Raw genomic sequence first — 26,800 nt, 5'->3', positions numbered from 1 at the left:
TGACAGCAGGACTTGTGTGATCCATCAGGAGAGACGCCTTGTTATCTGCCGCACCTTCCTCATGTCGAACCTTGATGATGTTTTCCCCTCATTCATCAAGGCTGGCGCTTCCTGACCACGGGGTTGCTCTGTCTCTGCCTCATGTTCTGGAGCTCCAGGTTTCCTCCCATTCACTCCTGAAATAGTCTTTCAGAGGAGGCTGACGTCACTGGGTCAGAGCCCAAGTTTGTGACGACTGCGTGGCTGCCGGGGGACGAGGTTACACGCCCACGGTGGACGCAGCCTCCGGCGTGGCGTCGCGCTCGTGACTCGCTGCAGAGAAGAATGAGGAGACGACGAAGGTCAAACCGGATCTTTGGCAGCGAATGATTAACGATCCCCAGCTCTTCATTGAGTTTCTGTCAAAGTGCCCTTGAGCACGTCAGCACGCTCTAGTGGCTTCATCCCACTTACGGCGCTCAGCCGTAACATTATGACCACCCGACTGTTATGCTGTGTTGTTCAGAGAGCTGCTTCGGTTTTCTTCCTCACGGCTCCCGACTCTCCCGCTCCACATGTGATCCAGTTGTTCGCAGTTAAGATGACAGACTGACCTCTGACCTCAACCAGAGCTCTGCTCCGGCCAGACTGTTGTTCTCAGGAAGGGTTAAGCTGGCCACTTACGTATCATGCGGTCGCGTCTCTGAGCGCACTTGTCCTGTGTTTGTCTGCAGTTGTGCGTCATCCTGGAGCCGATGCAGGAGCTGATGTCCAGACACAAGACCTACAATCTCAGCCCCCGAGACTGTCTGAAAACCTGCCTGTTCCAGAAGTGGCAGAGGATGGTGGCGCCACCAGGTGAGTATTGACACCACACGACACAACTTGCCCGTCTTTCCTTCTTGTTAATTGGGAGCATAGAGAAGTGAATGCTCTCAAATCTCTCCGTCATCACAGTAGAGAACCTCACACTAACACCTTCATCTCCATCACTCTTGGTCCACCTCTGCCTCTCCTCTCCACACACCGTCTGTCCATCCTAACTCTCCAGACTTCTCATGTGTCTCTGCTAGACTTGTTTCTGACCTATCCTTTCTCCCATTGATACCCTGAGTATCTTCTGCTCTGACTCTCCTGACTCTGTCCCACCACTCTGTGCGCTCCACCCTGTTGCACTCTCTTCTTCACCTCCCTGCCTCACTCGTCCTACATCACTGCTATGGGGTGATGTTCTCAGAGCTCTCCTTCTGACACCTCTTAAGGCCGCTGGCCTCCATGTCTTGTCGACCTCGGTGCTGCCCTCTCCTGAAGGTCTCATCTCAGCATCGTCTCCAGTCACCAGGACGATGCATCTGCAGGGAAGAGTGATGGCTGGGCTTCACAGCCTGGGATGAGTTGACTTAAATGACCTAAAGTTCTGGCATGAAACAGATGCGTGATGTTGGTCTGAGTCTGTCTGGTGTGTCCGGCTTGAGCGGCGTGAGTCTGGCTGCCCTCTCCTGGCCGGGGTACTGCGACGCTCTGACCTTCTGACGTTGGACCGGATCATCCAAAACGGTCTCCAACCCCTCAGCATGTGACAGAGCCGAGTGTTGGTCAGCAAGGTCGCGTCAGCGTCTGAGCCGTGACTCCTCTCAGGTTGTGTGGGTCAGCGGTGCAAAGCAGCTGCAGGGCCTCGGGTGACTGATGCTTCCCAGCCTCTCTCTCTCTCTCCGCTCGCTCTCTTTAATTGGCTGCTGAGTCGCCTTAAACTCGCACACAACTAAACCCACTTTTTCTTTTTGGACACATCCGCCACCGCCGCTGTAAATTACGGTGCCGCTTAGCGAGCCGTGACCAGATTTCCTTTTTAAAAGCAACAGCAGTCAGACGAGTGTGACTTTAATTAAGAGTGTGTGGATGTAATCACACCCGGAGATCCAGACGCTCCCGAGAGTCCGGCTCTTCGCTGGGAAGTTTTCCTGTTGTGAATGGCCACTTATTTGTTTTTCTGCCGCTGAGATAAAACAATCACGTTTAAGTTGAGCATGATCGCTGACACCTGCTGGTGCCCATGAGAACCTTCTGGAGTGACAGCTGCTGAAGCTCGGAGGCCAATATCAGACCTGCAGAAGAATAGGAAGATATGAATAAGGTTTTCTTTAGTAGGGATTGACTGTAGAGAAGGAAATGGGTGGGTCAAATAGGATGCTGAGGCTGAGACAACAGGAGCTATGTTTGGGGATCAGGGGCATCAACATCATCCCTTCTGTTGTCACAGCAGTGGTGAGATTCAGGGTATCAGGAGGAAACTGGAGGTAGCTTGGGTAAACCCAGCAGTGGAGGACGAGAAGTCACCCTGCGACTCAGACATCAGCAGCAGTAGGATTGTCTGTGTGAGCTGAGTGCCCGCAGAGGTCGCAGCAAACCTCTGTCACTCCTCAGACACACATGTGAAGGTACTGATGTTCAGACAGGCTCACATCAACATGGCTTTTAAAAACTGTAGGAATGAGGGCAGGAAAACAACTGTTTCACCAGCCACTTCTTCTGAGTCTCACTGCTGGACAAAAGTACAAGTCATTTCAGGGAGAAAAGGTGGATTGTGACGGGTCGCTGCTTTCCTGATCTGTCGTGTTGTTTTCCTGCGATTCTTCTCAGCGTGGAAACATTTGGGCTGCAGGCAGGAAGGAAGTGGCGGGTGACACTCTGATAAGTCGTGTTGGTGGAAATGGAAGTGATTTCAGTGCGTCAGCGACGAGGTGACCACCGGGAACTCACACAATGGAAGCTGGAAACACACGTCCGTCAAAGTCTGAGGGAACATGTGTCCTGCAGTGTGTTGCTCCGTGATGATCCCAGCCTCCGGAAGCGCCACTTTTATATCTCCCTCATAACAACCTGGTTTAATTGTGTTTCGCTGCTGAACGTCGTGTGTGTCGTTCACGTGCGTCTGTGTCTGAGAACCGCAGTAACATCTCTGTCTTCTGCCTCCAGCTGGACACCCGCAGAGCTTCAAGACGGAGATATTCCCCACCAATCACAAAAAAGGTATCTTCGATCTCACGCCGGGGCGCTGCATGGTGGCGTTGCATGGTGGCGTTGCATGTTCCTGCTGCGTCTCAGGGCTCCATCACCTTCTGACACATGGACCTGCATTTGTGTGGGTCGGACTGGTCACCTGCCCCGAGTCTGTGGTTCTCATCACGCGAGTGGTCAGTGCCGAGCCTTTATGGAGTGACGGGACGAAGTCCGAGCCGCAAGTGTGTCTGAGTTCAGGTCCCATCGTCAGGACCTAGACCCATTAAGAGTCAGAGCTAACATGTCAGAAACTCAGTGTTGAGCTGTAGACTGAGAGTAGAGGTTCACTCTGGCTGGTGAACATCTCATGTTCACTCAGTCAGATGAGAGGCAGGAGAAAAAGCACGCCTCCGCCAGACCACAGCATGCAATGAAGCAAACAAGCATGACACAACAGTTGTACTGGCTCTGTTTGTCAGATTCAGAACCTTGAATCCCGGGTTTGAGGTTCCACTGCACCAACTGCTCTGCCATTCGCCACGTGGATGGTGATTGTTTTCTGGACCGCTGCTCTCCGTCAGTATGCATTATTGGCCTCTGTTTCTGTTTGCTGGTCGCGCCAAAGCTGAGCCCGCCCGACAGACCACCACCAAGAGGAGGAAACGGAAGAACTCGGCCAGCAGCGCCAACAGCAGCGTCGGCACCGCCGCTGGGAAGAAACGCAGCCCGGCCACCAACTTCAGCCTCTCCAGCCAGGTACCTGTAAGCATCAGGTCCACTTTACTACCACTTCCTGTATGTGTTTTTGGTGGGGCGGGGGGTGTTTTGGATGGTTGGGTTTAGGGTGGCTGTGGTTATGGCAATAAGAGGTCCTTACAAGGATAGAGATACAAGCGTGTGTGGGTGATCCTCACTTGTGGGGACAAATAGTTGACAGAACACCTCCTTATGGGGACCATTTGGCTGGACCCCACAAATCCTCAATTTGAGGAGTAAAACTTCCAAATAAAATAAAACTTCATTATAATTGGGTTTCACAGGTCTGGTTAAGGTTAGTCATGTGTTCTGTGGGTCCCTGAGGACTGAAGACTTCTCCATCCTGGTGAACAAGACCACGAGATCCTCAAGCCCTCCACCTGGGGAAGATCTGATCTCCAGGCTGAAGAGTCGTTCATTTGAGAGCAGGGCTGTCGGAGCGTTCGCCATCAGTAGGAAGAGCCGGTGCCGCGAGCAGGAATGTCATGGAATGTGGCCATCACTTATGAATAGTGTGACACCACCGAGACGGTGGAAAGGAGCCACGTGGAGAAGATGCTGTTGCATCATGGTTGTCAGGTGACTGTGACATCATTAAACGCTCCACTGTCAGGCGCTCTGACATCATCTTGGAAGGCCGCCAGAATAAGACAATAATGTGGGTGACAGTGACGGCTGATGGGAGTAATTCCAGGTCTTCCCTGACAGGCGGGTGAATATTCCCACCCCCGTGTTTACTGTCCCAGGGTATACTTTAGCAGTTAGCTGTCTCATCTTCTGAGATTTGTTGCCCTCGCTGTCGCTGCACACACACACACACACACACACACACACTGTACAATTGTTTTCTCTCTAGAAGGCAGTTTGGCTCAGTGCCACCTCTCATTATCACAGATACATCTGTGTGTGTGTGAAGGAGGGAGAAGCTGTGGGTACATGGTGGTGGACGCACACACACACACACACACTGTACTTTGTCAGAGCCCCCCTCCACCCCACCAGCACACACACATGCAAACACAGTGGAACGGCGGCAGCGCGGCCGCTAACATGCAGGATACATATGTTCCACGCCCGCCGTCTTTGTGTGAGAAGTTGTTGGTTTGTGGCAGAGATCCAGTCTACGTGAGCACCATGACAATGAAGGGGTGGTGGGAGGGGGGGCGCCAGTGGTGGAGGAGAAGGGGGGAGCTGTGGGACGGAGTGAGAGTGACCTCTAGTGGTCTTCAGTTTATTCTGAAATTCTGTCCTCTACTGTGTTTTCGTCCCGGCTCTTCAGGTGACGCCAAGGTCAAGTTTTGTTTATATGTCCACAACATAATATATTAGTATACAGTATAGAACATAGACTATAGAATATTAGTAATGTCAGAGCAGAACTACAACACAGATGATCAAACCAGACGTGGTAAAAATGACCACGTCTGGTTTGATCATGAAGTAAAAAAGCAGCGTCTTGAACATGGATTGAAAGGGCTCTCGGGTCCACAGTAACGTGGGCTTCCCGCTGACCTCTGCTCTTCAAGGACAACGCTGGTAGCTTCTCAGCTCGACACATGCCAGGTCACATGGTCGTGCCTCAGTTCGTTCAAATTCCTCCCATGAATGAAGTGGGTGTCATTTTGTCCTTCGTGTACTGACCTTTTGTTCTGATGTGACATGTGTCCCTTCAAATCTTGGATGATGATGAGACACTAGCCTACAGCTTAGCTTCCTTCTTCTCATTTTGGTGTCCACGACTGGAGACTTGGTGCTACAGTCACTCATCAGCGACTCGTGTCCTGCCAGTCATTAGCATGGTGGCTAACTCTGAACAAGATGAGTCGTCACGATTAATCAGCTGATAATTGCTGCTCTGCGCTGAGGAGTCTCCAGCTGTGGGCCTTGTTTGTGAGGGGGAGTCCAGAGCGGCTGACGGCGCCCTCGCTGGGAGCAGATGGCGATAGCAGTCATCAGGTTTTTGCTTAATGACTTCATTAACCAAGCTAATTGAAGAATCTGTTTGTGTGTGTACCTGGTTTAGCTATACTGGAGAGGGCATTTTGCCAGTCCCCGCAAGGTAAAGCCTCAATTTGGAGGGGTAAAACTACAAAATAACTGGGTTCCAGTGTGGTTCAGAGTCCTGGTTGAGGTTAGCCATGTGTTTTAGATGGTTAGGTTTAGAGGGAGAGGCTGGGGAAAGGGTGATGGCAATGAGATGACCCCACAAGGATAGAGCTTTAAGTGTGTGTGTGTTCTTGTTTAAGTGCGTCACTGTGTTTTTATGTCGTGAAATTTCTAGTCTGACTTGCAGCGTGTTGATAAACGCGTCATCCCCCTATAGGCCAGGGTCTAAACCGGTCTCACTCCCTGCAGGACGTGATGGTGGTCGGCGAGCCGACGTTGATGGGTGGAGAGTTCGGTGACGAGGACGAGCGTCTGATCACGCGCCTGGAGAACACGCAGTACGACGCCACCAACGGACTGGACGACGAGGACGACTTCAGCAGCTCCCCGGCTCTGGGCAACAGCGCCCCCTGGGGTGGTAAACCGCCCAGCGTGCAGGACAGCAAGGCGGAGGGCACGGCGCCGCAGCCCTCGCAGTAGAACTTCTCGCCAATCCTCCAGAACCTCCGAACTCTGGCAGCAATATCCCACGGACGCTCTCTGGTCTGTGATTTCAGAACCATTTTTGTCTGAGAAGGTTCTGGATCTTCCAGCCGGACTCACGGACAGAACTGTGATCGGTCGGTCATGGCGGCGGAGAGACGGCAAAGAGAATCGCGTGGTGGCTGAGTCCACCTCTCATATCTGAGTCCATTTCCAAGCGTTTCTTTGACCACCGTTTGTTTGTGTTTGTTGTTTCCTGTTGTTATTCTTGCTGCAGCTCGTCCACACGCACCAGACTCAAGTTTGACTGAAACACAGAAGTCCAGCTTTGCTTTGGTTACTCACGCAGGGAACTCCCTGAGAACTCTGGTTTCTTCCCCACAGATGTATGACCATGTGGTGGGAGTGTTCCACCTCAGCTCTGACGTGCTTCACTCTGCTGGTTTGTACCCCCTCTTCACTCCTGACAAGTGCGACGCTCCACTCCAGACCAAAAGTGTAGAGGCTCGTCCTCTGTCGCCCCCTGCGGGTCTGACTGACAATAACCACTTGATAGCACAGATCCCCTCCACACAGTTTGAATCCTTCGGTGACGGAGTTGTGGACCTCTGAGACGTTCCAGAGCCAGAATGTAGAAGTCCTCTCCTCAGCAGGAGAAACCTAGTCACAACCCTGCTCATGTGAAGACGCTCTCTACTCTGAGTCTCTGTTGGAATTTGGGATCAGGCTCCCTTCAAAAGAAAACAGAGCCAGTGGCTGGAAGTGGACATGTCAGTGTCCCGTCACTCGAGGTCTCCAGCAGAGACCTCAGCAGAACCAGACGTGCGTGTGCGCTCAGTCCTCATGTGACTTGACCACTCTGACTGTAGGTTTTTTTTAATCGTCCCTTTAAAGAACTTTCTTTCCTGCATGATTTTGTAGTTTCTTTTTCATCCAGTGTTCTTTGTAAGAACCGCCGACTGGGCTTCAGCGGGTTTGTAGCTTTGTACATAACGGTGGAATCTATTTTGTGGCTGTGAACGTTCCGGCGCTGGTCCGGGCGCGGCTGCTTTTCTACGGAGCTTTTCCATGTCTGTCGGAAGAAGAACAGGCCCCGTCCTCTCTAGCTAGTGCAGAACCAAAGCCACTCGGTCGACAGGCGTCTTCATCTCTCTCGAACTCTCAGAGCGCTGAAATCACGGCACACAGAGGCGGCGCTCCGGCCTTCGTGCTGTTCCGGATCCATGTGTTGGACTCTACCTTGGGGGCGGGCCGGCAGGTGTTTCGGCCGACACCCTGATCTTCTGAGTATTTATTTGTGCGTTTGTGACGGCGCTCTGCCGGAGGCCGCGTTCTCCTTAGATCCATTTGTACATGACATAGCCGAGTGTTCTGTGTCCACTGATGTCTGGTATGTATGCTTTACCATTATGTGTGCCAATAAACCGTGATACTCTGGAGTCTCCTCAGATGTTCCCTGGCCAGAGTGCTGCTGACACAGCTTCTTCATCTCACACTTAAAGCCAGAAGCTTCCACATCTGTGGCGCAGTTTATTTTTTTCCTCCGACTGGGAATGAAGTTGTGTTGTTCCCAAAGTTCCCTCCGTGCATCCCACATCTACAGCTTCAGCCTTCACTCAGGAGGATCTTTGAGGTTTCAGGGAGGAGAAATTCATGACGCGGAGCCACGGCAAGTGTTGACCCAGTTTTCGCTTCGGCGTCTTCTGAGACAGAGACAAAACTCTGAAATGTTCCTCACCAGCTGACGTTCTCCATTACGGTGTTTGACATCAGACTGGAAGAGGCCGCTCACCTCCTCCTGCGTACTTGGACCAGTTCTGACCTGAAAAAACGCCTCTCTTCTTCTGAACGGATGTTTTGTGGATGACAACAGATTGATGTTGTCATGTTTCAGTTACACATCACATGAACGGTCCTCTCCTCTTCAGAACCACTGCGGGCTCAGGAGACCCCAACATTCCTCTCCTGTTGTTGGGTAGAACTGACTCAACAGAGAGCCCGGTGGAGCCATAGCGACACCAAGTGGACACTGTCTACTACTACATGCTCAGTTTGATGCCCCTTGTTGCACATCAGGATCGATCTTCATGGACCGTGATGTTTACTGATGATATAGTGATTTGCTGCGAGTATTGGGTGGAGGTGTAAGGTGAAGAGGAGGAATTAATCATACACTGTATGGGAGGAGGAGAAGGAAGAGTGAGGATGAGAGGTTAAGCTGCAGTTCTTGTCTGTGGGGTCAACCACAAAAGATATGAATGAAGGAGGTGAAGACGAGAGTGCAGCAGGGTAGAGTGTGAAGTCAGACTGAAGCTCTATGGGACAGTGGTGGTCACTGCCATGAAGTTCACAGACTCCAGTCAGAGTTGAAGCTGCTGCATTGGGAGTGACTAGTGCTGACAAGGTCATAAAGGACACGTGGAGGAGTTTGGAGACTAAGTTAAGGAGGACGGGTGTTTGAACACAATGCGAGAAGAGACACAATCGGACCAAGGATGTTGGAGATGGAGAGGATGACCACAGTGAGGGTCGTGATGAAGGTGAGGCCAGAGGAGGATGAAGACAAGGAGAAGTTTACTTCTGTCCCACATCAAACACACACCAACTCTGAGGAGCAGAGAGGAAAATCCTCTTCTGTCACATCGTCAGCTTTGTGTTTCTTACTGTGTCCCCGCCCCTTGCCTCACCTCCTCAACAAACTCAAGAAAATGAATAAAGATGGTCGACCGTTGACGAAGCCTGAGCAAATGCCACCTCTTCAGGACTGGTATGTCTCCAGGACCCAGAGACGTGCAGGTCGGATCAGAGCCGACCCTTCTCATCCTGGACATGGACTGTTTGCTCCTCAACCTTTGATGTTTTATTTTATTTTATTAACAGCACTTTATTTCCAAGCACTTTCCTAGTTGGTGGAACCCCCACTGATAAATTCTAGCAATAAATCTCTCTCTCTCTCTCTCTCTCTCTCTCTCTCTCTCTCTCTCTCTCTCTCTCTCTCTCTCTCTCTATATATATATATATATATATATATATATATATATATATATATATATATATATATATATAATCGTTTTAGGCTGTTTTTTTGTCTTGAACCTTGAACTTGAAAATGCGACTGAATTTTCATGATGACGTTTACACCGATGACGTAGCTCGACGGCGCTGCGCGGCCAAAACAAAGATGGCGGATATGTCGGGGACCGAGCTGTCAGAGGAAAAAGACGCCGACCCGGTGCTTCAGAGCCGGGGTGGACCTCCTCCCTGGGTGGACCTCCACAAGTCCGGGAGAGTCGCTGTCTCCCCCAAACTGCCCGAGACTTTGGGCTTCTATGATTTCAGCTTCGTCAGGCAGCAGCGGGAAAACTCGGCAGGTGAGTCTCAGCTGCGAGCTCTTTCAGGACAGAAATACCCCAAAGTTCATCGCTGAATCGCGTTTGAAGAGGATGAGATATGTTACATAGTTCCACGCGTGTCGGTCAATTGGCAGCACACTAGCTTAGCGCGGTATTGTCAGTTTGTTTACGTGCTCTTTCCAATAAAGTCACACTTCCTATCAACTCATTAAAGTAGCACACAATTCAAAGCGATATTCGACCTTTAATCGTTGCTGTTCTATACTTGTCAGACATGACAACCGTCTATATAAACACCACTTGGCTAATCGTTCTTCGAGTGGTCCTTGAACGCTCCGCCAGGTGGCGGCGTCAAACTTGGATGTTTTTGTTATCGACTGGAAACCACGTGCGTTATGGTCGCTTGTTCACCTGGTGGCGCTCTTTCAGTGGCGTGAGCAGTAAAACCGAAGATGGGAAATGAAGTATTGTCGCTGTCTCCAGGTGAATGGCTTTGTCTAATTTGGAGATGCGTTTTATTCAATGACTGTCAGACTTGTTTATGTTCTCTGCTGTGAAGGCATCAAACGTCCTCCCAGCGTGAATGTTCTTTGACTGTGGTCCACCTCTGGTTGTTTCTGCGGTTGCCATTGTCACAACAATAGTCTGCCACTGTTGTTCCAGATTCATCGCTGACCCGCTTTGTCTGTGCCGAGCTCACCAGAGGATACTTCCTGGAGCACAATGAGGCCAAATTCACCGAGCGCCGGGAGAAGGTTTACACATGCATGCGCATCCCCAAAGAGCTGGAGAAGGTGAGGACCTTTACTCTGCCTCTCCATGTCGGTGCACCTGAATGCGCCACAGAAGAGTCATTGTTACTGCCGCCAAGAAGATCATGTTCCCGATGGCGCTGGTGTGTCTGTGCTCAAAATAACTGGGAAACTTTTGGAGGGATTTGAATGAAGTTTTCAGGATATGCGTGAAATGGGGAAAGGAACAAACCAATCCATTTTGGGAGTGACCCGGATCACCGTGTGGATCCAGGGGTTTCTTCTCATTATTCTTGCCCGTGGCCCTGACTCACTCACTGAAACGCCTTCTTCTCCGTTCATACACACACACCCCCACAGAGTACCAAAGTTCTGTCAGGTCGCACACGCTTACATTACATAACAGATGTTTTTGAAGATTTCTTTCATTCTCCAACTCAAGTGAACAGCTGCAAACCTGGAATGTGAATACATTGACAAAACTGTGTCAGAGGCTGCTGCCAGTCACAGTAATGAATGATCTTGTAAAGGAAGCTATAAAAGGAAGACACACAGCTCAAGTTTTGAATTCTAAAAATACATTTTAAAATACTTTATATGTGACATGAAGTTTTGCTGACAAAATATAATAAATAATTTCTAACTGTCGATACTTACGCTATTCAAATGATAATATGCGGCAATGTGAGTGTAGAAGAGGTGCATTTTTGCCTGTTATTTCATTAAAAGTATGATGATCTTGCTGTGTGTGAACAGTTTATACATTCTATCATTGTCAGTCAGCAGCTGCGTTGTTCTTGTTGCTGATTTTGCAGCGTCGCCTTTCTTGAGCCACCAGAGGGCGCCATTGTCTCATAAGTCCCGGCGAGTTCTGCTGACGTGTTTTCACAACTCCAGCGTTTCTCCTCTCGAGTTCCCGATTAAGCTTGGTACTTAAGAGTTGGACATTGTCTGGTGTTTTTGACTAAGCTGTAGTACAAAGACGTCCGGACTGGAGCCAGTCCGTCTCGTGCAGTAGGTCTGGGACACTTGCAGCAGGTCCATGTCTGCTGGTGCTCTGTGATAATGTGATCATGTACCCATGTAATGTTGCGTCCATCCCAGCTGATGATCTTCGGCTTCTTCCTGTGCGTCGACGCCTTCCTCTACATCCTCACTCTGCTGCCGCTCAGGGTCCTGCTGGCTGTGCTGCGGCTGCTCACGCTGCCGTGCTGCGGCTTCAGGTGAGACACGTGTGGCGCTGACACCACTCACACACATGATGATGACATGTTAGCGGCCACACACCCAATGAAGAACAGGCCAGGGTGGGAAGTTTTGTTGGTTGTGATGAGTGTGTGTGTTGTGTGTGTGGCAGCCGAGTGAGTTTAGCCTCCAGAACTATTGTTGCCTGGCAACACGACTGGATCAGCTGATGGAAACACGCTGAGAGGAAGTGAAGAGAAACTTGACTCACTTATTCTCTCACACACACACACACACACACACACACACACAGATTTACTGCTGCAGATGTTTGAACCTCCTGCTGCCAGTATCATTTCCTCCTCTTCATCCTCTTCTTCCTCTGACTGTTCCCCATCTTGCAGGGCACACACTTGCCCGTACTGCCAGAGAAGCAGGTATGCCCCCCACACCTCATTAGCCCACCACCTGCCCTCCTCCCCCAGGCTTCATATTGCTCTTGCAGCCTCCACCGTCACCCTTAATTGTGTTGTCAGTTCCTCGTGGGTCCAGAACGTCCCCCCCGAGAGCCTCTGTGGAGGTGTGCCCAGCATGCTCTCATCTCATGGTGCTCGTCCATCACGCTGCTGCTCATGCTCAGAACCACAACAGCAGAGTCTTGTGTCTTCACTGACTGCCATCTCCTAGGCTTGAGAGTGTTGTTACAAGGTGTGAGTGAAACCCACTGTAGATCTGTTCGTGCCAAGAACCATCTGTTGGTGTGTGTTTGGAAACATCAGCGCAAACTGAACTCCGGAGTGGAAGGAAGAAGCGTCAGCCCAGGCACCGTCAGTCATGCTGCTGCTTCCTGTCACCTAGATGTAGCTCAGCACATGTGTCAGTTTTCCTCAGCACACGCTGCAGAAGTGAGCTGCACACGTGGACCTGACGACTGCAGACTGCTTCTGTTCGCAAGCTTCCCCACCAGGCTTTTAGCTAGGAATTTGAAACAGGGCTTCTAAAACCCCGCCCCTAACGACTGACAACTAACAACTTGCTTTGTAGAAAACACAGCTGTTAACATCTATTTGTACCAAAATAACTTCATAAACAACAAATAAACAAGCATCTGAGTCAACAAATAAATGTTAACAGACATGAACTCAGTAACTGTAGCCACAGTAACACTTTGAGATGCAGCGGTTTTACTTGGCTGACCCTGATTAATTAAAATAATAATAATAACATTTTTAAAATGATTCTTTCCCTGGCTTGTAGTAAGTCACAGAGATCGTTTCACTTGACTGGCTTGAGAGGTCTGGGGGAGCTGATGTGACTCTAGCAGGATCAGTTGGATCCAGGACTTGACCCGTGTCTGAGACAGGGTTCTAGACTGACGAAGGTGTGATCAGGACCCAAACGTGTTTAAGACTAAAGATTGTGTCTCTGAGACAAGAACTAGAGACCTCTGTTGACCTTCAGCAGACAGGGACCAGGCACTGGACTGGGTGAGGGGACTTCTCAGTGTCCGGCCTCATCTTGATGAGGAGCCAGATCCACTCCTTCATTAGCATCAGTGATACTTGGCTGCAGCCTGCTCCTTCTACAGTTGGCATCCGTGTCCTCGCTGAACGCCAGAAGAGCTCAGCATCCTCAGCGCAGTGTCCGGAAAACTCTGTGTGTGTGTGTGTGTGTGTGTGTGTCGATGCTTGTTCACATTCATCTGTGACGCTTCACTGAGGTAATCTCTGAGCATGTGAAGTGATGGAGCGCATCTGAGCACATTCATGGCTTCAGACATGCGAGGACTTGGTCAGGAGCTTGACACGGGTCTTAAATAATGAGACCGAGTTAATGTTGTGTGTCTCAGTGGGTCCCGGCTACTGCAGCCAGCGCAGGTCTGCGACATGTTGAAGGGTCTGATCCTGCTGCTCTGCTTCTCCATGATGCACTACGTGGACTACTCCATGATGTACCACCTGATCCGAGGACAGTCTGTCATCAAGCTCTACCTCATCTACAACATGCTGGAGGTACACACACATGCGCACATTTGTATCGCTTTGTGAGGCAGTCTCGTTGCCATAACCCTTTCCCCAGCCTCTCCCTCTAAACCTAACCATCCAAAACACATGGCTGACCTGAACCAGGACTCTGAACCAAACTGGAACCCAGTTATATTGAAGTCTTCACCATCAAATTGAGGATGAAGACTGGTGAATTTCATTCTCAAACAGCAGCAGAAACTCATTTGGACATGTTTGGACTCCGGTGGGCAGATCAGACTTTGACCTCTGTGTTGTCATCCCAGCTGTCTGGTTTTAGTTGGCTCGTGTTAGCGAAAGAAGCTGTGATCATGTCATGTCTCCTGCAGGTGGCCGATCGGCTCTTCTCCTCCTTTGGTCAGGACATTCTGGACGCTCTCTACTGGACAGCCACAGAACCTAAAGAGCGCAAGAGAGACAGTATCGGCGTCATCCCTCACTTTCTGATGGCCGTCTTCTACGTCTGTATCCTTCTACGGTAGATGTGCGCCACAGAGCTTTGTGTCCTTCAGACAGATGAAGAGATCTTTGTTGGAGAGTCTTGTGCTCAAGTTGCTGAGCACTTGGACTTGTAGTTGTTCTCCTGAATAACGGCCCTCAGTTCTTCACGCCATCCTCATCATGGTCCAGGCCTCCACCCTCAACGTGGCCTTCAACTCTCACAACAAGTCTCTGCTCACCATTATGATGTCCAACAACGTCAGTTCACTCACGCTCGTCCTCTCTGTGTGCGTTGAGTCCGTATTGAGATTCTTCTTCCTCCTCTGCTGCAGTTTGTGGAGATCAAGGGAAGTGTGTTCAAGAAGTTTGAGAAGAACAACTTGTTCCAGATGTCCAACAGCGGTGAGACATTTTGAAACCATCCAGCGTGTGAGTGGACTCATGTTTATGAGTCTACACTTGTATCTCATCCATGGCGAGGAAAAGGTTGGCATTCCTCGGATGAGATTCTCTTTGGACTCCTGAGAGTCGGAGAAGAACCTCCTGTTGGTGTGTTTCTTGGCCCGATGTGAAAGCAAACAATGTAGCGCCGCTGCAGCCGTCCAGATGTTGTGGAGAAGCAGCAGATGTCTGAGCCGTTTCACGCCTGAGAAGACTAACGCGAGTCTTCTTCCTGCAGATATCAAAGAACGCTTCACCAGCTACGTGCTGCTGCTCATCGTGTGTCTCAGGAACATGGAGCAGTTCTCGTGGAATCCAGGTGAGCACCGGCAGGACAGACCGAGCTGAAGACAATGTCTTTCGTAAACCTTCCAGATGTGAACTACGTTAAAAGTAAACAAACATTTTCATCCACATTCTTGCAACTGCAAGGATAATAGTGCAGAACCATGGATTACATTTTCATAACATCACTCAGAGAACGATTATGAGTCAATGTGACGTGGTTCTTTGCTTCAGCTGTTTGCTCTGAAGGATTCATTTGAGTGGAATATATGATTTATGAGTTGAGTATTTCTTCTGTTATGTAAATACTTATCTACTGAGTGTTGTTTTCTGTTTCTGTGAATTGTTTATGAACATAAAAGCCTACCGTTTTATCGCAACTCAACATCTAATTTGATTAAGAGCTGCTTATGACCACCATATTTACTACACCACGGTCAGACAGCAGGGCCTCCACATCTGGGGGATGGAAGCAGTGAGTTCATGAGCTCCTGTTCCTCACAGCAGAGTGGAGCTCTGAGTGACGCGGCACTTGTCTCCTCGGACTGTGGCGTGGTTCAGATGACAGACGGGAACTGTCGCAGCGAAAGTTTTGTCACGTCTGACGTTCCTCTGGACGCCTGACTGACTCAAGAAGCTACAGTCACTCTTCATCCTCACTCATCATCTGCTTTGTCTACTGAGCAGCTTTGCTCATCAGGAGAGGGGCTCCTCCCTCAGTGGCGACTCCTGAAGCTGCGATAGTGAGGGTCACAGAAGAAGCTTGGGTAAATTCCATCTGACCCGATCTCTCTCTCTCTCTCTCTCTCTCTCTCTCTCTCTCTCTCTCTCTCTCTCTCTGCCTCAGAACACTTGTGGGTTCTGTTCCCTGATGTCTTCATGGTGGTGACCAGTGAAGTGGCGGTGGACATCATCAAACACGCCTTCATCACCAAGTTCAACAACATCACAGCCGACGTACGTAACGCCACTCCTCAGGTTGTCGGTGTGTGGTCTTCTGCTGCGTGTCTCAAGTGCTCTCCAGTCCAGCAGGTCTCTCCTGATTTTTGCCTAGTCTGTAGTAAGCAGAGGCAGCTCTGATCTGGCACGCGGGACACAGCCCACGTCTTATTATCATGTAGGCACCTCGATGCCTTCATGATAATAAGACATGGCTGGTGCCAGCATTCTGAAGAAATTCCAGGACTTGTGGAAAATTTGGGCCTATTGAAAATAGGGTTCGGGATCGGAAGAAGCCAAAAAAAAGGTCTGTGAGCCGTTGAATTAGGGGCTACAAAGTCTGCGAATATCTCACTCGTCCTCTGTTGCCCTAAAAAAAGATCAGAGCCAGGTTGTATCGTTTGCCCACAAATAGAGCTCAAAGAGGCAGAGACTGTCTGGTCAGAAAGTTCCCTGCTGGCTCCCCATAATGTCGTCAGGACCAACTGCTTTTCCACTCGTCATCCTCTTCAGCGCTTCCCTCACTTCCATCTTGCTGAGTTCCACCACTACCTGCTCCACTCTCTCACCTTCATCTGCTCTCCTCCATTGCTCCTTCCATTCTTCACCCAAGCTCTCAGGGGCAGTGTTTGGCTGGGCTTGTCATCAAGAGCTGGCGAGATGTTACTGACTGGTGGCAGCGAAACTGCTGAAAGTGCAGTTTCAAAGCGGTGATTTCATCACCACTTTACCTGTGTGCTGTGCTCCACAAGGAGTCGACATCAACCTCCTGACCGAAGCTCTCATGCTCCTCAGGTCTACAGCGAGTACAGAGCCAGTCTGGCTTTTGATCTTGTCAGCAGTCGGCAGAAGAACGTGAGTGTGAAGCTTCCTCATTGTCCTGGTGTTGCTGCTGCTGACCTTGTGTCTCCTCAGGCCTGCACGGACTACAGCGACTCGGTGGCTCGCAGGATGGGCTTCATCCCTCTGCCCCTGGCTGTCCTGGTGAGACTCTGAGAACCCTCTTCCTGTCAGGTGAAGAAGAGTGTGGGCAAACGTGACTTCTCTTGTTGTTGCTCCATCAGCTGATCCGAGTGGTCATCAGCTCCGTGAAGGTCCAGGGAGCGTTGTCTTACACCTGCGTCCTCCTCTTCTATCTGGGGTGAGACCTTGCACTTGTTGCTGTAGTTTTCAGACCCTGTGAGGACCAAAGGCAGAGCTGAAGGTGCTGACAACATGGACGTGTCCGTCCTGGAGGAGAGTCTAACCAAGAACCTTCAGATGACTGGAGGACTGGAACAGCTCTGACAAACCGGAACGGACACTCTTACATAATGCCTGACACCGTGCTCTCTCACTTCCTGTCTCTCGTCCTCGCTGCTGCGCCCCCTCAGGCTGAGGACTACAGTCTTGTCATCTCTAGTGCCATCTCTGCCCGCTAAAAATAGCTCAGCTCCAACCGCCTCTTCTGGCAAGACAAACGTGCCGGACGCACTCTCGGTCTGAACACCTCGCCAGAGCGAACTCTGGTCCACAGACCCAAATGTGTCCGTCTCACTCTCGTCACCAGTCCAGGCCTGACGGCTGGGCCCGGCAACCCAGAGTGTGGACGGCCCACATCAGCGATGTGAGCTGAGGTGATGGAGAGCAGATGGTCGGAGGGATCCGTCCTTAATGTGGTCTAGCTCCAGACTGCCGGCACCAATCAGCCGGAGACGAACACAACACGTCGGCTGTGTGCAGCGCTGAGCTCGCTCACTGTGGCGCCGACCCATTCATGAGTTCTGATCGATGGTTGTTCAGTGAACGGTGACATCCTGGTTCTGACTCTTCCTCTCAGTCACTCTGAACATGCGCTGCATCGTTCACAGGCCAGAATAGGAGACAAACTGCCGCATCACCGGTGACAAAAACACTTTTTACTGCTCATGCTCACTTTCTCTTTCCACTCCTTGTCTCCAGCACCACGCCTCATCTCTGGCACTGGCTCCTCTGGAGTGGTGGATAAAGCAGGCTCTTGTCTCCACAGGCTGGTCTCACTGAAGGTCCTCAACAGCATCGTGCTGCTGGGCAAGTCCTGCATCTACGTCAAGAGGGCGCACATGGAGGACAAGCTGTTTGAAAGACCCTCCGCCTCCTCACCTCCTCAGGCCAAGCCGGACGCCACACCTCCAGGTAACTTCCCTGCAGTCGTCATGGCAACAGCTCAGCCTTGGTGAATGAAGAGTCTGGTTGAATGTGTCACATTAGTGAGACATCTCCACTTATCTCCTCATTTACATGTGAATTCATCCATTCATGCATCTGTAAAGCTGCTACACACACACACACACACACGCAGAGGAGGGTGTCCTCCCATCATCCTCCAAATCCCCGCAGATCTTCTCACAGACCTGGCGACTGATCCTGCAGCTTTTCCCAGCCTGATGAAACGTCTCATTCCAAACATCAAAGCTGCTGCTCACCGACTTCCCCGTGAGAGAAGATGCCGCCAGGCTCACACACACTCACCGTGTTTATAGCCGCCAGCCAGATTCTGAGAAGGTAGCTGGTCTCTCCAGGCCTCCTCCTCGCTCCTCTGCTGCCGTGTGAATAATTGAAGACTTCAGTTCAGCGGCCAGAAAGACTTGTTCAGACTGAGAGACTTATTGGGTTTATTATTACAACAGACACATCTGTTAGGAAGAGTTGCTGTGGTTCTGGCTCGGTTCTGATCCAGACTCAAACTCGGACATCAAAACTGTGTCTGAGAAGTGAGCTCCTCCAAAGATTGTTGGAGCTGAGGAGGCCTCGCCTCAAAGGATGGATAAATGACGGGCATCCAGCAGTGGTGCGTCCACGTGTTGCTGTTTCCATGGAAACACTTGTCATGAAGGAAACTCTGACTGTGATGGATGTTTTGAAACTGGAGTTGAGTCTTCAGCCGCGGTGATATGAGGAGGTTCTGTCCCAGTGGACCTCCTGGTTAGCAGCCGGCGCCGCCCTGCTCCTCTCATGCCATGAATAATTCTCTTAGCTCCCAACGTCTGGACTCGCTGCGGCGCTCGTTCCACACTGCGGCAGATCGTGAGGTGTTGGTGCTCCTGTTCCTGAGAACATCTGTGATGTCATTGTGTGACTGCCCCCGGGTCCCCTGGTGGTGGAAGCGTCTCCTCCTGCTCCGCGTCCCTATGGGAGCAGGGCCAGATTTCACGGAGTCTGTCTCTGAATGGCTCTGTTAGAGACCCAAGTCCTGCCTCATGCCAGACCCTGTGGACGTGGTCTGCCTCCGAAAAGTCACCTGACTCGGTTTATCGTTCACAGGTGAGATGAAGCTGCAGCAGCGGAGTCCTCCGCCACCTGCCTTCATCACCGTGCAGCCAGCTCCTCTCGCCGACCTGCTTCCTCCACGGACACAGCCATCGCCCCCTGCTGACCCGCCTCCTCCGACTCCACCCCCCGACCCTCCTCTCGCCACGCAGGACGAGGAGGACAAGACGCAGAGCTGCGAGCTGAAGCTCAGGACTCAGAAGAAAGACCTCTTGGAGATTGACCGCTTCACCATCTGTGGGAACCGCATCGACTGAGCGGCGGTGAGCAGGTGACTGTCTCAGGTACGACGAGGACCCACGGCTCTGACGACAGTGTTTATTCCAGTGGAGGGGGAGTGGACGCTAATGGACCTGTGAGTGAGTGCGCACCAGTGTGCGAGTGTGAGCAAGGGTGTGAGCACGAGCTGGCCAACAGACACTTCTGTCAGCCTGCTGCTTTCTGACTGAACCGAAACTCCAGGAGTAACTTCCTCGGAAGCTTTGTCTCCATGACTCCTCCAAGTGTCCTTGCTCGTCCGCCCCTTCACAGTCGAGTCATTCCCACCGTCCTAAACACCCCTCGGTTGAGGGTGAGGTCCACACAGAGAGATTTCACTCTGGCCAACTAGGATGCCATGATGGGACCTGAAACACCGTGTGTTGGGCACACGCCTCCCACACTTCAGCTCTACTCTGAGCCTCTGATGGATGACCTTCCACAGAGAGCTGTTGTGTGAATGGACGAGTTCCGCTGGCAGGAAGTTCTCCAGCAGAACCTTGACAAATCTACCTCAGCTGGTGTGTCCAGACCGGAGGCACGGCGAGTTCCGCTGCCGGAGCGTCGAGTCTCTGCCAAACTCCTGGCTATGGCGCTCGTCGATGAAGCAATATTGACTGAAGCCTTTCCTTTGGTTTTGAAGTGTTTTGGTGATAATTCTATTTATTTCTGCAGTTTGATCTTAATCTGATGGTATTTATCTTCAGTTCATCATCAATAAATGCTTTTGTCTCACTCTGCTCTTCATCTTCGGTTTTTCTTCATCTGTGCATTTCTTCTCCCCAGCTGGGCACTGGGGAGGCCGCGTTGGTCATGTGACCTGAGTTCACCTGGTGGGGTGGGGTGGGGTGGGGTGTGTCGGCTCTGGTAAATCCCACTCTACCTAAGCTGCTTACTGTTCAAGCACAGCTGCAGCTCTGACTGACAGGGGGCGCCGTCTCACTGCCAGTAGAGACAGACGCAGTAGCTGGAGTGAGTCCAGCGTGTCGTGCCAGGAGGTCAACCAGAGTCCAGACGTTTTTAGCTCGCAGGAAGGTGTCGATCTGAGTTAGCTCTGCGGCTACATCGCCACTCATGAGCTACGCTTTCTCTTCCCCTGCTCACCCTTCAAAAGCCCTCACCATCCCCAGCTCCCTTTAGCATCTGAGCTGCGGATCACGGCTGTTTGTTAGCCATGATTAGCTCGAAGGCTAAATAATGCTAAATAATTCAATTCTGACGCGTTCCTTTCTGTAACAGTGTGCGCCTTTCATTTGTGCTGCAGTACAGAGCTAGCATACAGGCACTTAGTGGTACACTGTATTGACACATCAGCTGTGTTAGCATTCAGTTGCGGTGTTGGCACTTTCATAAATGGAGATGCTTGTTTAACTAATAACAAGTGACTATAACATCTGAGGCTGTGACTATCGTGACCTGAAACATTGAATACATGGGACCATTTCACAAGGGGCATACATTCTCAATCCACCATAAGTGGCAGTTACAATTCAAAGCTAAAGTTTCAAAACAACTTTTAAACCTACACAAGTGTTTTCAACAACCTGTACACAATGTATGCTGACTAGTTGACTCAAAAATAGTTAAGCGTGTTAGCATGTTGCTAGCAAGGATATTAAAAAGGAGAAGAGGCTGTGAAATTAAATGTGAGAAACAAGTGAAAAATGTTTTTTAAAAAAAAACTTGTTGGACAATAAAACGGATCAGTCTGCTTCTAACTGAAACACGTGCTATAAAGCCCAAGGTTCGATGGTGTTGTCTCAGTTTCTCAGGCGAGCGACTCCAGGCTCCGCCCCCTGCAGAGAACACAGACACCTGTGTCCTCGGCCCCACAGCGGCAGCATCACAGCACCAGCCAAGCAACCAGAACCTCAGGTATCAGCTGTCTCCCCTCTGGGCTGGTGGGAGGTCAGAGGTCACATGAGTGGCGGGAAGTTTCCCCTCACCTCATGAAGGTACCGTGGTTGTTGGTGGTGTCAGTGGCTCTCTTTGAAGCAAAGTTTGTTTGTTCACGTGCTGTATTAAAGCTTTTGAAAGACCATGTTGACGATGATGCAAGGAGTGATTTATTAATCATTTATTTTGATGACATTCACCATAACTTTTGTGACTGTGGAGACTGAAATATTTTTGTGTTCATCTCGTCTGAAATGTGGCGTGTTTCCTCTGTACAATCGTTTCACGCTTTCTTGACGTGTGTTCTCCTCAGCAGAATTGCGTGTCGCTCTCCTCCTTCACCCGCGCCTCCCCGGTAGGCGGAGCTCTTTCCTCTGGAGTGGGGCGGCGAGCGCGCGCCTCCTCTCGCGCTCCCGTGACGCAGCCGGCGGACCTGATGAGACGACTGTCTTCACTCTGGACCGGAACCTTCGGACGCCTACAGACCCGGGCCGGGGCCAGCCTCTCGTGTGCGGCGCAACGATGAGCGTCTCCGCGGGGACGAGGACCTGAGCTTGCGGTCCGCTCGGACACTTCCCGTCCTCCGACTAGAACCGCTCTGCACGATGTGGACCTCCGGGATGCTCTTGCTGCTCTGGCTTGGTTCCGGATCCGCGGAGCTCCAGCAGGAGACCGAGACCCGGAGACTGCCTCCTCCGGGGAAGTTGGATTTTGGATACGTGCCCGCCGGAGTTTACGAGACGGTGGCCCACTACGAACCGGGACCGATCGGGATCTTGTTCTACATGGTCCACACGTTCCTGTGTTTGGTCCAGCCCAACGCCTTTCCTCAAGGTGAGTGAGCCCGTCCGCCTGACACCTTGGTTCTGACGGTCCATTGCTCTGGACTCCAGAACCAGCTCGAGGTTTGACCTCAGGTTCTGCCCCGGTCCAGACTCTGAGCCATCCTCCTCCTGGTACTCTCAGCGCTCCTGGCTTTGGTTCTGGAGACTGGCAGAACCGAGCCGACTGGACCAAGCTCAACAGGTTCTCCGCCGATTTGATCCGAAAATTACAAATTCAACGAATAAGTTGAGGCGATGACAGCTCCGCCCTCAGGAGCAGTGCTTCATCTGTATCCAGAATATATCAATAGAAACTAAAAATAATGGTATGATAAAAAACAATTCGATGTGATTATGATCGATTTCAACTTTCATATTTATTATTCTCAGGTCAACTGTCTGTTTCAGCGGATATTCACGTGGAATTAATGAAGGAAACATGACTGTCGCGGACGGTGAAAGTAGAATCTGGTAATACAATCCTCGCGTCGTCAGCGATTTCAAATCAGTTGCGGCTTTAATTTGTTCGATAACTTTGGCGACTGGAACTGTGTGGCGCTGCCCCCTGCTGGACTCCATCGGTAACTACTGGTCTGTGGACAACCTGCCCCTCTGCTCCCAGTCTCTGATGGGTGACACATCTTCCCCTGTCTCAGAGAGGACCGGGTCTCTGGCGCCACCATGAGTTCAGGAAGGAGCACTGCCAGCTCTTCAACTCACGTTTGGCTGCTCCACATCCCGTCCCTTCCTCAGGAGCTTGTTTCTGATGTTGAATAGGATCAGATCTGTTTACTGTGTGTGTGTGTGTGTGTGTGTGTGTGTGTGTGTGTGTGTGTGTGTGTGTGTGTGTGTGCAGCTCCTCCCCCGGCATCACAGATTAGCTTCCCTCTGACTCACCTTGTTAATGGTGTAATCCCATAATTCCTGGCTCAATATGCTGTCAGCATGTAGTTTGTCACTGCAGTGGTGGGGCTGGACCGGCTCCTCAGGACCGCTGCGTCTCCTGCTGCGTGTCACTCAGCACAGGTCGACACTCTCACCTGGACCTGGAGCGTGTCCTTCATGCTGGGTAACTTAACATGACGGGTCCAGGAGGCAGGAAAACGCTCTGGACTCAGCAGCTGTCAGAGCTGGGTTGTCCAGCAGAGACTCAGAGCAGAGGAGAGTCTCTGCACAGCAATGGTGGGAGAAGTGAGGACAGAGGGTTCTGATCTTGACCCAACACACATCTCCGTGTGCCGGACCTGGAACACAGTGGCCAGTGGTGCAGTGGCGAGCGAGCGTGTCCTCAGAAGGACGCGTTGCATCGCTGATGCGGAACTAAAGGACAGAGGACGCCTGACTTATCGTTCAGCCGACCGGCGCTGCTCTCCCCTCTCCCTGACCCACATCTGAGGTTCTGGACTGGAGGATCACCCGAGGAAGCTGCAGCCCTTTCAGCTCCTCCTGAGACGCCGCAGCATCTTCCTGCGTGTTCGTGTTCCTCCGATGGGCTCGGACGGCCGGTTCTCACCGGACCGGGCTGAGGTGGACCAGCTCTGGGACACCTCTGCCAGGTTCTGCTGGACTGGACCTGGTTATTGACAGGTCTTCCTAGTGTCTCGCAGGTCACCGTGTCTGTTCTTGTCGCCTCAGCAGGCGTCAGATCTGATTAGTGGGCTCTAATCTGGGACGGAGTTATCGTGGGTCAGTCTACACATCCGTCCTCCCCTCTGCCAACAGGCTCCTTTTCAGCCCGTGTCTTCTTGTCCCGGGACTTTTTCTTTTGGTGATCCACTTAATCTGGTCAGAGGATCAGCCGGAGGGCACAGAGGAGGGCACAGAGGAGGCCGCGTCAGAGCGTCCGTCTGGGACACACCGGAGCAGATCTCCAGCCGGGTCTGGACTCGGACAAGCCACTGCTTCACACAGAAGCTCTAAAAATAAAAGGCCAAACCCCCGAAAACACTGTCCTCCTGAGTCTGTTTCCTGTTGAGTCTGCTGCTGATGGCCAAATGGACTGGCTTTTGTTCGGACCTCTGAGCCGGTACATCTATGGTCCAGGTCTTTACCTCAGTGGGTCCTGGTTCGGTCCGTCTTCTGGGTCCAGAAAGCCAGACTTGGTTCTGGGAGGACCACGAAGAACAAGCGTGTGATTTTCATCTGCATCAAAACTTTGGGGATTTAGATCAGAACCAGAGTCGAGGTTCTGAGTGCTGAGGATCAGCTTGATTCAGGGTTCTAGATGGGATCCAGACTCTCTGGGGAACCTATGACATGGGGGATGTGACGGGGTGGGACCGAGGTTGGTAGCTCTGAAGGTCAAGTCAAGAAGTACTGCACTTGTGTTGGGCGGTTCGGGTCATAGTGAGGTGTTGGGTTTCAAACCTGCTGCCTCAACTCTCTGGACTGCTGTAAACATGAAGCCGGTCTGATGAAACAAAATGTAGAGTCTTCAGATGAGGTTCTGACACCTGTGCTCATCGGGCCGCAGTGGCAGTCCAGTGTGAGACGCTCAGCTGATCGTGTAACATTTCCTGTCCACATATGCATGAACCTTCAGAAGCCCAGAACCACTGGAGTCGTCTGGGTTCCCACCACCGGACACATGAAACTGCTGAGGACCACTTGACTGGTCCTCACAAGGCTGAGGATGAGGACTTAAAAATAACTGGATCATTATAATTGGGTTTCAATTTGGTTCAGAGTCCTGGATGGTCAGGTTTAGGGGGACAGGCTGGGGAAAGGGTTGTGGCAATGGGAGGTCCCTATCAGGACAGAGATACAAACACGTGTGTGTACCTATTGGTAAAGTTCAGCTGGCTTCTCTCACCACAGTAACACACTCCATGGTAACAGTGTTTATTCTGTACTGTGGTCTTGTTCTCTGGAGCTTAAATCCACACACACACACACTCTCTGAAATGTCAGCGCGCTGGTGTGTGAACGCTCAGCGCAGCCTTCGGTCTGTTGCTGCACATTAGAGTTTAAATCAGCGCGGAATATTCGCTGATGCTTGTTTGCATTTTCCTCATCTGGCTAACACACTTGTAATTTCTGAAGCAGAAACTGCTCAGTGACTTCAAGAGACTTGTGTTGCCACGGTAACAGCACTAACATCCACCAGGCTTCTCTGCCTCCCGACCTCATGTCCACTCTGGTCTGCCGAGCGTCGAGGGGGCAGCAGCCGAGCTGGTACCAGCTTCACTTCCGTCTCTCCTGGAGGGAATCACCACGAGGTTCTGCTGCGGGTGTGAAAGCAGGTCACCAGCTGGAATCTGGGTTTGTGTCTCCAAGAGGAGGCACTGAAGCTAATACCGCTCACAAGTGTGTGTGTGTGTGTGTAGAAATAAGTGTGTGGCAGCAGCAGGAAGAATCCGAGACTTTGCGAGTGAGGTCGGGTTTTGTGGATGCGGTCGAGCTTACTCGTGCGTTTATTTCCTCCGCCGAGTTAATCCTGTTTGTCGCGCTAGTTGTCGCGCCGACGGCTGATGCTCGGCAGCCGAATTATAAAAGGACCACAAGGATGATTTGAATTTGTTCTCCTCATCTCCAGAATCCTGGCTCTCAGTTTTTTGGGAAGTGTGTGGGAGCGACTGCCTCTCAGGTCGCAGGGGCAGCGGCGGTCACCAGAAACCTGCTGGTTAGCTGGTGAAGCAGGACCTTCTCGCAGATCCATGTCCCTCAACCGCGAGCTCCTCTGACACAGCCACCATGTCAGGAGGGAAGTCACCAGATTGGGCGGAGCCTCGCTCTGTTGTTGCCGGTGTGTTGCGACCTAATCCAGTCCTAATCTGATGGATGGATGGCGGAACTCTGGACCCCCTCAGACACCACTGAACCCAGACCCTGCTGTGAGGCACTAATCCTCTGATGTTTGTTTACCTTCAAACCCCAGCCGATCGATCCACGCTTGTTTATCGTGGCAGGTCAGTCGGACCTGAGCCCGCCACTGCTCCTCTAATCCACCAGGCTAATCAGCCCCAGGGGCCGCGGGATTAGATCTCTCTCATCTCCTCTTTAATTATGGCATTAAAATGTCCGGCCACGACTACAGGGGGGCTTTAGTGCCCTCTAGTGGCTGGATGGAGAGCTGGTCTAAGGAGACACAACAGCGTGATGGTCCGAACTGACACATGGTTCTGAATCCGGTCTCCTCTGCAGTGGGAGGTCTTCTGCTGCGTCTCTGGTTCCCTTCAGCTCCGGAACATTCTGGGCCTCATTTGTCATCTCTGTTCTGGACCCTGACAAAAGACTGAAAGATGAACTCTGCTCTCATAAGTGGGTCGCAGCCTCCTGGGTCGGGTGGAGAGGATCCACCTGTCCTGGTCCTCCTCAGGATCCAGTTCCTGGTGATGCAGTGTGAAGGCAGTGTGTCATCACCGGGCCCGGCACTGCTTTCAGGAGCAGACAAAGACGGTGTGTCACATTACACTGCACACAGCGACCCGGAGCGTGTTCCCACAGTGGAACAGGAAGTTCAAGTCAGCAGCCCGACTCTCGGTACCATCACTTTGAAGGGATGGGCGATAACTTACCGTACACGATATACCAAACACAATCTCCACGATGACAATTCTGCGTCTCACGATGAATTTGTGTGACAGCTGTGGAGAGTGTTGTGGACTTCGGTTCACGATCGTAGTTTTAAACTTATTTTTAATACATGGAACCTTTTATGGTCACACATGCAGGTGTCCTGCTGCGGTGGCGCTTCGGTGGAACACCCTGGTGAAAATAGTTGGATATTGGACGGACCTCCGCTCCGGTATTGGTGGCGGCGTCCTCTTCCGCGTCCCCATTAGGGTTCA

The 26,800-nt window shown here is 51.4% G+C and overlaps 3 protein-coding genes across 28 annotated transcripts in view; all 3 read left to right on the top strand.

Annotated features, from left to right (window-relative positions):
• The window catches only part of ldb2a (LIM domain binding 2a), a 39,167-nt gene extending 31,411 nt beyond the window's left edge, over nt 1–7,756 (top strand). The window contains exons 6-9 of one of the 4 annotated variants that reach the window (XM_053878632.1): nt 714–837; nt 2,956–3,009; nt 3,605–3,735; nt 6,091–7,756. In XM_053878632.1, the coding sequence (XP_053734607.1) occupies nt 714–837; nt 2,956–3,009; nt 3,605–3,735; nt 6,091–6,321 (540 nt within the window). In that variant the 3' untranslated portion in view covers nt 6,322–7,756. Of the gene's footprint in view, nt 1–713; nt 838–2,955; nt 3,012–3,594; nt 3,742–6,090 lie in introns of all 4 variants that reach the window. The other 3 variants (XM_053878631.1, XM_053878630.1, XM_053878629.1) reach the window with 3 other exon arrangements.
• A 1,742-nt stretch (nt 7,757–9,498) lies between these two features.
• Nucleotides 9,499–20,031, top strand: tapt1a (transmembrane anterior posterior transformation 1a). 4 transcript variants are annotated; one of them, XM_053878625.1, is made up of 15 exons: nt 9,499–9,695; nt 10,341–10,471; nt 11,534–11,652; nt 12,019–12,051; nt 13,464–13,626; nt 14,001–14,103; nt 14,240–14,337; nt 14,412–14,481; nt 14,759–14,839; nt 15,653–15,762; nt 16,540–16,599; nt 16,660–16,728; nt 16,809–16,885; nt 17,753–17,898; nt 19,027–20,031. In XM_053878625.1, the coding sequence occupies exons 1-15, from the start codon at nt 9,506–9,508 to the stop codon at nt 19,287–19,289; spliced, it is 1,713 nt and encodes a 570-aa protein (XP_053734600.1). In that variant the 5' UTR covers nt 9,499–9,505; the 3' UTR covers nt 19,290–20,031. The 4 variants fall into 4 exon arrangements, with proteins under 4 accessions (XP_053734600.1, XP_053734597.1, XP_053734598.1 ...); XM_053878622.1 differs by having other exon boundaries at nt 13,968–14,103; nt 19,027–20,030; XM_053878626.1 differs by lacking the exon at nt 9,499–9,695 and adding an exon at nt 9,985–10,160 and having other exon boundaries at nt 13,968–14,103; nt 19,027–20,029.
• A 1,495-nt stretch (nt 20,032–21,526) lies between these two features.
• prom1a (prominin 1a) overlaps nt 21,527–26,800 on the top strand; it is a 29,694-nt gene continuing 24,420 nt past the window's right edge. For 11 of the 20 annotated variants that reach the window (XR_008416051.1, XR_008416052.1, XR_008416053.1 and 8 more), the window contains exon 1: nt 21,529–22,020. Coding sequence is in view for 9 of the 20 variants with exons in the window: in XM_053878610.1 (XP_053734585.1) it covers nt 21,792–22,020 (229 nt within the window). In the remaining 11 variants the exon portion in view is untranslated. Of the gene's footprint in view, nt 22,021–26,800 lie in introns of all 20 variants that reach the window. The other 9 variants (XM_053878604.1, XM_053878611.1, XM_053878609.1 and 6 more) reach the window with 4 other exon arrangements.

This window comes from Synchiropus splendidus, chromosome 11, assembly GCF_027744825.2.
Source record: "Synchiropus splendidus isolate RoL2022-P1 chromosome 11, RoL_Sspl_1.0, whole genome shotgun sequence".
Lineage (NCBI taxonomy): Eukaryota > Metazoa > Chordata > Actinopteri > Syngnathiformes > Callionymidae > Synchiropus > Synchiropus splendidus.
The sequence above is the reverse complement of the archived record's forward strand: the minus strand, read 5'-3'. Positions and strand labels throughout refer to the sequence as shown.

Excerpts from the sequence above, each read along its gene's own strand:
- tapt1a (XM_053878622.1), top strand. The coding sequence starts at position 9,506 with ATGGCGGATATGTCGGGGACCGAGCTGTCAGAGGAAAAAGACGCCGAC. Across the intron at positions 14,338-14,411 it reads CCATTATGATGTCCAACAAC|TTTGTGGAGATCAAGGGAAG; the intron begins GTCAGTTCACTC and ends CCTCTGCTGCAG. Across the intron at positions 14,840-15,652 it reads GCAGTTCTCGTGGAATCCAG|AACACTTGTGGGTTCTGTTC; the intron begins GTGAGCACCGGC and ends TCTCTGCCTCAG.